Source organism: Peromyscus maniculatus, chromosome 3, assembly GCF_049852395.1.
Source record: "Peromyscus maniculatus bairdii isolate BWxNUB_F1_BW_parent chromosome 3, HU_Pman_BW_mat_3.1, whole genome shotgun sequence".
Classification (NCBI taxonomy): domain Eukaryota; kingdom Metazoa; phylum Chordata; class Mammalia; order Rodentia; family Cricetidae; genus Peromyscus; species Peromyscus maniculatus.
In genome coordinates, this window is record NC_134854.1 from 25,320,108 (window position 1) to 25,331,072 (window position 10,965).

The 10,965-nt window shown below is 45.5% G+C and overlaps 1 protein-coding gene across 2 annotated transcripts in view; it reads right to left on the bottom strand.

The window, feature by feature from the left end:
* The window catches only part of Cdk14 (cyclin dependent kinase 14), a 557,745-nt gene extending 547,591 nt beyond the window's left edge, over nucleotides 1–10,154 (bottom strand). Inside the window, exons 1-2 of one of the 2 annotated variants that reach the window (XM_076566272.1) lie at nucleotides 9,928–10,154; nucleotides 2,225–2,256 (exon numbers count right to left, since the gene is read on the bottom strand). In XM_076566272.1, coding sequence (XP_076422387.1) covers nucleotides 2,225–2,256; nucleotides 9,928–10,018 — 123 coding nt within the window. In that variant the 5' untranslated portion in view covers nucleotides 10,019–10,154. The remainder of the gene's footprint in view (nucleotides 1–2,224; nucleotides 2,257–9,927) is intronic. The other variant, XM_042272740.2, reaches the window with a different exon arrangement.
* Between the last annotated feature and the right edge of the window lie 811 nt (nucleotides 10,155–10,965).

Here is a 10,965-nt window from a genome sequence, read left to right on the forward strand (position 1 = left end):
AGGAAGAGGAGCCTTGCACAACTGCACGTGCATTAGCATTTACCCCGAGGCAGGCCTGCACTGCGGCTGCCCTCCCAGATCAAGACCTTATGCTTTCCTTAACTAGCTGAAAATTACTCTGGCCCTCTGCATCTTAATGTGCTCATCTGCGAAACGACAGGATAGGGAAATGATGGGTTCTGCCACTTTTCTAGGTCTAGCATCCTGTGAATTTCTGATTTATAATATTAAAAAAAAACTCTGTGCCATGGAACAAGGAAAATGCGGTGTGAGAGCTGATGATGCTTTTGTTTCAAATGGCCAAACTCTGGTTGTACAGAGTTTCAGAAGCACGATTAAAGGAGTATTAGGGGCTTGTGACGTCCTTCTATACTCCTTACCCTCTTCTCTGTCCAGCCTCAGTTTTATGTGCTGGTTTAGACAAATGTACACACAGTTGTGAGACAGACTAACGCACATACAACACTGTGCATAAGCAAGAAAGGAGGCATTTTCTTGTTTATTTGCTTTGTTTTTTAATTCCTTACAATGACTGGGAGGAGCCTATGAAGACATGCAGGAATGTGCCATGGCTTGCAGTTGGAAAGGGGTATAATGATGGGTTACGGTTTTAAAACCTGGAGAAAGAAGCAAGACTATTCAACAGTGGTTATATCTGGATAGCAGGACTGAAGAGCTTTATTCTCCCTTTCTCTCTAAGTCTCTCTTTATGTAGACTTAAATTACTTCCATAATTATAGGGGAGATTTTTCTTTATAAAGAAAGAAAAGGTGCCCAATATTCTCACTCTGATTCTTCCTGAAAAAAAAAAAAAAAAAAACTCTCTTGAAAACAGATATCTCAGTAACAAAACAGTAGAAATTCCAGAAATACAGGTTTGGAGGAAAACAGTATTATCTACTAGAATGGGAAAGAAAATTTTCTTCTACTCCTTCATTCTAGAGGATTTAAGCTTAGGAGGATGCTCCAGGAAAGCTGCCTGGGAAGGGTGCTTTGGAGTCCAGGAACATGGCTTTACAGAGCTCGGACCAGCAAGGTTAGAACAGGTGCAGCGATGAAGCAACAGACCATGAGAGCCAAATGGTGCTGGCCCCATCCAGAAATCCCAGCCTGCAGCAGGCTGGCCCTGAGCAGCAGGCTGGCCCTGAGCAGCAGGCTGGCCCTGAGCAGCAGGCTGGCCCTGAGCAGCAGGCTGGCCCTGAGCAGCAGGCTGGCCCTGAGCAGCAGGCTGGCCCTGAGCAGCAGGCTGGCCCTGAGCAGCAGGCTGGCCCTGAGCAGTAGGTTCGCCCTGAGCAGCAGGCTGGCCCTGAGCAGCAGGCTGGCCCTGAGCAGCAGGCTCGCCCTGAGTGGCGCTCCCTGGGGAACAGGACCAGCACATGGCCAAAGGGACATTCCATGAGCACAAGTGTCCTTTCCTCACCACAGTGGAGGGGGAATTGGTAGCATCTTTCATAGAATTTGAGAGTATTAAACAACCAAAGCCAACCACTCTATGCATTCATTAGACTGTGGGGTAAGCACAAGGTGTAGAAACATCTCTGTTTATGTGTAACTACATACAATGTATACATACAGCCAATTCGCAACATCCATGTGACTGGCTTTAGATGTGTACAATGAAATACTTCCCTCTATAACACCCTGGAAACAGTAACAAAAGCTCAGGAATGTACAGTTTTAAAATCATATTCAGAATGCTTTGTTACATATGAATGTAGGCATTTTTTTTAAACCACTTTGTAGCCAGTGAATAGAGACCCATCTTATCCTCCAAGAACAGGGAAACTAGAACAGAAAAAGTCACCTTCTCCTTTGGGAGCCTTGCAGACAATCTGTGGTATCAGCACATCACACCCTGATTCAGCAAGTCCTGCAAAGGAGCCTTGCTGTCCAACTTATCAACAGCTCTGGACTTGCCCCACACATGCGCATCACAGTGGGCTTCTTAAGCACCACCCTTAGCAAGAAGACACAACACAAAGGCCTGCATGTGTCTTTTGTTTATTGGATCAGACACTTTTCTGATGATCACTATAAAATTCAAATGACTATTTGAGATTGGAGACTAATATAGGGTAACCAAGTAAACAAATGTTGTCTCTTGTTTCTTAGCGGTTTTTCTTAAGATTTTTTTTTCTGTTTCTAAGCACAAAGTTGGCCCCTATGGACTCTATCTAACATAAATAAATACACCTTTACATCAGAGCAAGAAATTTTCGCCTACCTCATCAAAGGTGGTGTCGTCTTTCTTCAGAGCTACGAAAGAAAAAGAGAAAGGAAACAGTTATAGTGAAGCATCCCAGAGAATCTAAGTTCCAGAAGACAGAAAGGGGGGGAGGGCGCAGCACAGTGTTTTCATCTCAGAAAGCAAAACTGTACCCCCACCTGAATAACAATGTCATGATATAAACACAAAAACTGCAAATCAGAGCAAGAACAGCACAGCATGCATCTGTGAAACACTTTCATAAATATGTAAATGAAGCATTCTCGAGAATAAGGAAGAGAAACACGCATAGCCTCCCCTACCTCTTCTTCAGCAGAACATGTTTTAATGGAAGTATAAAAGGAACACAAAGTAATCTCAAACAAATTTCCTCGCCAACACCTGGTGTTTCCTCCTGTGTGGTTTGTGGACCTCCCAAGCCACTTGTTAGGATGACACACATTCTGCACAGTGTTTAAGTGATGTTTTAGTACAAAGGAAAGTTTGAGCAGGGTAATAAAGACCAAGCATCATCAAATGAGCACTGTGTGGAATAAGAGACATAATTCAAACATTTAACATGATGGATTTTATAGTCCAGTGGTTCCAAAAAGAACACATTGAAAATGTTTCACAGGAGCTAACAAATACCTCAGATTTATCTTAAATACACTTAACCTTGGAAAAGGAATTTTATCTCTCTCTAAAGAAAAAGGGAATATTATATGTAGTTGTCAAATATCAGTTCATTAAATCCTACAGTTACAATGTTTCATAGTGATGAAAAGGCGCAAAACAGCTAATTTCTCTGAAACTAACCAGTTGCAGAAATGTTTCAAATCTACAAAATCCTGCATAGGTGTTTACAGGCCTATATTAGAGAGTCCTATCCTGGATGAAAAGGTGGGGGTATCTGTTGCTTGAAAGGTCATGCTCTGATAAAAGCAATGAAAAGCAATGAAAAATTCTGGCAATTAAGTTCTGAGAAATTAATGAGTCTAAGCAGAAACTCCTAAGTAATAATTTATATATTCTACTCATGTGGTGTGGTGTGGTGGTGTGTGGTGTGGTGTGGTGTGGTGTGGTTTTTTAGACAAGGTCTTACTCTGTAACCCAGTCTGGCCTGGAAATAACAGTAATCCTGCTTCAGCTTCCTGAATGCTGGGATTACAGGCTTGAGCCACCATGCCTGGCTTTCCAGCAATTTTGAAAAGGTTTTCTCTCTGTTTCAGATCATAAATTTGTTTTTCTCAAAGGTCCACAAGTCTGTGGCTGTGGTGGTGAGCTGGCAGGGTGCAGGCTGGCTAAGGCAGGTAAAACACTTATCAGTTAGTTTAGTCTTCCCCTTTTAGCCCAAAACACTGATTTAAAACAGACTGTCCACTTATGGTGTTAGAGAACAAGTTGCTCTGAATGGAAAACTAAAACACAGTCCTTGTACCGGCCACAACGGCTGTTCCTGAAATCAGTCACATGCATATTTTCATTACAGAATTATTAACTTACACTAAACCTGAAGGAAAGGAAGAAGATTCTAGTTGATTCTACTGACTAATTTTCACTAGAATTTAACTTCTAATCTAGAAACTCTCACACCTAGTCAACAATGAAAGTCTTTGAATTAATATACTTGTCTGGCAAGGCCATTACCAAACATTAGTGACATAAATATAAACAAGTTTCTCCACTTTTCAAAAAAGTAATGTTTTAGAAAAGCAGTGACTTCAAACACCAAGTAGAAGAATGTGAGCATGGAATTACAGCTGCATCCATCAATCAGTTAGCAAGTGTGCATGAAGTGCAGCCACACAACAGCCCTTGCAAAACTTGTGACTCAGAAGACAAACTTTCAAAACTATTTTCTCTCCTGTGGACATTGCAAAAGCGCTGGAAGTTTAGACGTGTGTTTCCTTGAGCAAAGATGTGCTGCAGTGGATGCTGTCCCGCTTCGGACTGAAACCGAGGAATGAATGAGGTGGGGTGGGCGTTCTCAATTATTCACACCGGCCCACTCTTCCCTTCTTAGTTCTGACAATTCCCACCATCCTAAACCATAAAGGGTGGGTCTCAGATTAGTCAGAAAAGGAGGACAATAAAGAAAAAAATGTAGGTGCATTTGCTAAGCAACAAAGGAAGGCAGACTCTCTCCACTGCATGGGGTGCTCGGGCCCTGTGCACCGCAAGGAAGAACAGGTTTGGACCAAAAAGTCGATTACTCAACAGACGCCTTTCCAGTGTTAGAGTGATACCTGACACGGTTTCTTCTAAATATTGCATCCTTGCCCTAGAACGCAGTTAATAGTGTAACAGAGACCAAGGTGTCCTTGCCAGATAGCTATCAGGTCACTGATGAATAAACTCTGACCTAAACATGCACACAACATCTTGTTATTGATTACGTTCCCTGATTGTCATTAATCATTTATGTAAATGTAAAACCACAATTGTCCTCAAGGATATCGTGCCACAACAGGCCGATTGTGCTACTCTGGTTTAACAAAAGGAAAAATATTAAGTCATTTACTATGATCAGATAGTCTATTTGGTCCTCAGCTCAGAGGACACTCCTAAAAGGCTTCCAGTTCCTCACCCAGCACAGAGGTGAGCTCCTGCTGTGTACTCCCATGGCAAGTTCGCTAATCTCCATTTCAGAACTGGCCATTGGGCGACGTCCATTCACTAGCCTGTCTTCCAGCCATACTGCTCACTAACTCTTGGTGCCAATACAAAATCTAGCAGCAGAAGAGACAAAGTAATATGTGTCGTTAGTGAGTCCTACCTCACTGGCAAAGAGAGAGAATCTCATACTTTGATAAACACTAGAGTTTTGGTTTTTTTGTTTTTTTGGTTTTTTTTTTAAAGATTTATTTATTTATTATGTATACAGTGTTCTGTCTGCATGTATGCCTGCAGGCCAGAAGAGGGCACCAGATCTCATTACAGATGGTTGTGAGCCACCATGTGGTTGTTGGGAATTGAACTCAGGACCTCTGGAAGAGCAGTCAGTGCTCTTAACCTCTGAGCCATCTCTCCAGCCCAAACACTAGAGTTTTGGCAAATGAAAGGCATGTGTAATTTTATGTAAGAACCATAAACACAAATTCCATTACCATAATATCCCCTCCCCTCTGCCCCTCTCGCATACTAGGCACAGAGCTCAGGGCCTCACACATACTGGGTAAGCTCTCACCACTGAGCTAAACTTCCAGGCCCAAATTAAAAGCTTTTCTAGCTACTTTGGGAAAGAATATGGGGAAGCAGTTACACTGTGTGTCGGAGCCTTTAACTTTACATTAATGTAAAGTGAACTTCCTGACAGAAGGCCTCATGAATGATAGTCAAATCTAGAAATATGCACCTACGGCAGAGAGACAAGCCCACAAGAATTCAGCCTAATCACAGCTTCCTCTTTGTACCAACCACATCCTTTAAAGAAATGGTACGCATGGGTTCACCTCAAATATCAAGCACAAACTTCCTTTCTCTAGGAAAGAATTCAAAATGAAGGAATGTCATCGTAGGACCTCATCATACAGACAGACATGTCACAGGACCTCATCATACAGACATGTCACAGGACCTCATCATACAGACAGACATGTCACAGGACCTCATCATACAGACAGACATGTCACAGGACCTCATCATACAGACAGACATGTCACAGGACTTCATCAGACAGACATGTCACAGGACCTCATCATACAGACAGACATGTCATAGGACCTCATCATACAGACAGACATGTCACAGGACCTCATCATACAGACAGACATGTCATAGGACCTCATCATACAGACAGACATGTCACAGGACCTCATCATACAGACAGACATGTCATAGGACCTCATCATACAGACAGACATGTCACAGGACCTCATCATACAGACAGACATGTCACAGGACCTCATCAGACAGACATGTCACAGGACCTCATCATACAGACAGACATGTCATAGGACCTCATCATACAGACAGACATGTCACAGGACCTCATCATACAGACAGACATGTCATAGGACCTCATCATACAGACATGTCACAGGACCTCATCATATAGACATGTCATAGGACCTCATCATACAGACATGTCACAGGACCTCATCATACAGACATGTCACAGGACCTCATCATACAGACAGACATGTCATAGGACCTCATCATATAGACATGTCATAGGACCTCATCATACAGACAGACATGTCATAGGACCTCATCATACAGACAGACATGTCACAGGACCTCATCATACAGACATGTCATAGGACCTCATCATACAGACAGACATGTCATAGGACCTCATCATACAGACAGACATGTCATAGGACCTCATCATACAGACAGACATGTCATAGGACCTCATCATACAGACAGACATGTCACAGGACCTCATCATACAGACAGACATGTCATAGGACCTCATCAGACAGACATGTCACAGGACCTCATCATACAGACAGACATGTCATAGGACCTCATCATACAGACATGTCCCAGCCTTCATCTGCCTGAGGCTCCTGTAAAATCCAGGGGGAAAGAATTGGGTTGTAGCTCATTTCAGCTACTTAGCAATTAAGTTCCTGTTGACTTGGCTAGCTGAAAAGTTTTAAGTGGGGAAGGAAAGGAATAGGCATAGGATAAGAACAGTGATTCCTAAACAGGGACCACACTGACACTATTGAGCAGGAAACTGTAAATACTCACTGTGAAAATGGATGGCTGACTTTAAAATTCAATTACACTCATCTTATAAGGGAACTACAGCTACACTGTACTCACTGCCTTGCAGATGTCATAAATTAGAGCCCCGCGGCTTGAAATTTGACCTTTCATAATGCAGTAATCTCAGAGCAGTTACATTTGGGTTGAGGGCGACCAAGTCAGCATGATCTATGTATGATGTGTGACAAATTAAGCATTCCTACCTTTTGTATTCAGAATTATTGTTAATGATAATCATTTATTGAATATCATATGCATGTGTGAACTGTCATCATTTTCTAGATAAATGAGTAGTGATTTTGTATGACTGAACAATGATACTGGACATTTCACCATATAGCAACGCTACACCTGAATCGTGCTAAGAAAAGAAAATAAAGTCAGTATATATATTTAAAAGGCTCTCTTAGAATAGAAATGGAAGAGAATGCATGGTACTGTTGGATTGTTCAACGGGAATAAACCATTTATTCTTCTTCGACCTCTCCATGAAAAAAAAAGCAGATAAGAGGGGACAAACTGTAATCAGAACTAGCAAGAGCTTCCGATACCAATCTTCACCACGCAATAGATGTATCAGATGGTGTTATTCTTTCTTGCTTAATCTCCACAACACTCATACACATATGTGCAGGTGAGAATACAGGAGTTTAAGTAGATTACTGGTTGCCCAAGACAAGCAGGAAAAGGCCCAGATAGGTCCAATTCCAAACCCCCCCTGTTTTCAGGATGTTATATTACAAGTCTGTCTCCACTTCTCTTTTTCTTGCATTCTATAGTCATGCAGAATGATCTAATCCCTAATAATGACAACACATTGCAAACCTCTACTAAGTCTACATTGCATGCTACATAAGACATCGAATCATTATTTCACTAAGTGCTAACAATTTTTTAAAAATGATACGTCAAAAACTGAGACTCAGAAAAGTTGAGGGATCTATCCAAGGTCACTAAGCTAGGACCAGCAACACCAGGAATCCCATCTGATACACAGACCACATTCCTTGCAAAAAATCTCATTCCATTGCCTATAGCTCCTCAAAAAACCCTCAGTCATCAAAATGAGCAGTTGCTTCTGACTGTGAAGGAAGGCAGAGAAGAAAGATGTTTTTTCAGCAGCGCTGTTTCTAATAAATATCCTGGGTTTTGGTGCACACACAGCTAAAATCATTTAAAAATGTCACTAGTTTCTTTCACAAAATACCACACTAAGATCCACTCTTCTGAGTCATGGTCTTCTTTCAATACAAGAAATGATCAGCCTTCTCTACCAAGCTGTACTGTTTCCTAAGGCCCGGATTAAAAAGCCACATAACCATAGAAGGCATTTGTGAGAAGAGTCCAAGTCAAAAGGAGTTTTCACATCACTAAATCTCAATAACCTAGGAAGCCCAATTAACTATAATACCCATTTGCCAACACTGCAGTTAACCCAAATTTTACTGATTAGCCATCAAACCCTAAAATTATTTAAACATACAGGATTTTTCTATTAATGCCCTTGGTTTCTTACTGAGACTCAACTGCAATGAATTATTTAACACAAAACTGGAGGGGCTCCAACGGAATCATTAGCATTAGTAAATATCTAGTTAATGTGCTTTAGAACAGGCCCTAATGGACTCCAGAACCCGCCTGGGTGGTGTTTTGGATCCAGCACTGAAACATCCTTGTTAATAATGCACAGGACTCCACACCTCACTCTCACACTCCTCCTGGCTTCAAACTTCATTTAAATGTAAGACTCCACATTCGAATGCCTAACTCAGAAGAGTGAGTTTGTGTACATTCAACACACGCAATAAGTAAAGGCTGGACAAATCTGGCTTCTGCACATAACATAGTGTTCTCAGAAAAAAAAATGTCAAACAAAATTAATAATAATAAGCTTGACTCAATGTTTACCCTGTTTTCTCTCACTTGAAGACAGTTTGCGTGTATGGACAATGAACTATGCAACAGACTACTGACACTCACTGGCACATCAGGGTTTTATTTTAAGGAATTAGCTTGCTTATGATTAATTAACACTTTCATTAACATGATAACAGCGAACCATAGGCCAGAAGGTATGCTTGGACACTCTCCTAGGCTTGTTTGAGGGCTTGCAGGAATCCCTTGCTTTGCACAGTTACCTGTATCAAAGAAAGTTGTGACAGTTTAGGAGGCAGCTACACCTCCAGGTTAAGAGGCGCTTTCTGCCAGAAACACTCAAAATTTAACAAATCCAGTGCACATGACACCATTGTCTTGTTGTTATCCTATGTCACGGGTTTATTTTTTAAGTATCCTACATGCCTTGATGTCTTTTGTTGTTTGTTTGTTCTTTGTTAAGTTGGTTGATCTTTTTAAAGGACAATAGCCTCTGAACTGTGCTAACAGAGCAAGTTCAGGAGACTGATTCATCAAGTCCCCACAACTTCACAGCTCACATTTCTCTACAGCAGCTGGAAGGTTCAGACTCCTAAGAACTCAACACCCAAATCTCCATTTATAGGACCCGAAGTACGGAACAAAAGGTCCCAAGGTACCTGTCCCACTTCCTTTAGGTTGACTACGTTAAACAACATCAGGCACATGTCAACGTCTCGACAATTCTCAAAACTAAATTACTGGTTCAACACCTAATACCAAAGCGCTTTAAAAATAACAAGTAACCTGGGTGGCCGCAGAACCCGATGGCGGTGAGGACCGGGTGTCCCCCCTCACGGGTCCACTGCGGGTGCGAAAGATACTAGTGGTGGAGAGGAGGAACCCAAACTAAAGGCTTGGAACGTCCACAAATGAAGCCCGGATCCTGGGGGAGAGGGGTGGCCCTCCCGCTGGTCCCTGCCCTCCTCCGGGTCCCCAGCGACGTCCCCTCCATCCCTGGTCCGCAGCTCACCCCGAGGTGGCAGCTGCCTGGCTTGTGCCCTGAGCACGGATCGGGGCGCGGGGACGAGGGAGCGAGCCCGGGGATTGGCGGCAGGGCACGGGGGACCGCGGACCCCACTCACCGATGCGGCTGAAACTCTCCGACAAAGTTCTCCTCAACTTCTTCATCCTGCCGATCTTCTCGCTCGGCTGCGGCTCGATGAGGTCGCACATCTGGGCGGCGCGGGGCCCCGGCAACTTCGCCAAACTGGTCCAGCGCGCGGCGCAGACAACGGCGGCGGGCGAGGGCGCGCGGCGCGGGGAAGGCGGCGCCTCGTCCTGCTCCTCCGCCTCCTCGCGGTCCGCGGGCGACGCGCAGCGCTCGGGCGGGTGGCCGCCGCGGGGCTCGGGCCTGGGCCGAGGCCGGGCGCGCGGGGGCGTCTTAGGTGGTGCCGGGGGCGGCCGCCGTCCCCGCCGCCCGGGGGCCCCCGCGCCGCGCCGCCGCCGCCGCCCGCCTCATTTGCCCTCCTTTGTAAGCGAGAGCCGCGCGGCCGCGGCCGGCGCAGGGTGGGTGGGTGGCGCGGCCGAGGAGAGCGGGCGGCCGCGGGAGACGCGCGCGGGACAAGTTCCCAGCCCGGGGCGCGGGGCCGCACGAAGATCCTCGGCTCCCCCCGTCGCCGGAGGCCTGGCGCGCGGGACCCCGGCGCGACCCCGCTCCGCCTCCGACTCGGAGGCCTCCGCCGCCCTCCCGGACCCGCCGCGCCCCCTCCCGGCCGCCCGCGCTCCGCCCGCCGCGGCCGCGCTCCTCCCGCGCGCTCCACCACCACGGCCCGCGGACGGACGGACGGACGGACAGGCTGGACTCCGCGCCCACCCAGCCCACCCGGTGCGCTCCGTGCGGCACCCCGGGACGGATAGTTGGGGAGGGTCCGAGCCGGGGCTCGCCGGCCGGCCTCGGGGACCCGTTGGATTTTAGGACAGACTTGGTGGGTTTGCTTGGTTTTAATTTACAGAGAAAGTGAACGCTCCAAAAGGAAGGAGAGACCCCGTTTGCATTGAGGTCAAGTGCAAAAGCTGAAACCGGCCCTGGAACTCCCAGAAGGGGACGCCTGCGTCCTCCTCAGCCCTGTCGCTGGGTGACAGGAATGTCACTGTAGGTGATTGCTCAGAGGAATACCCAG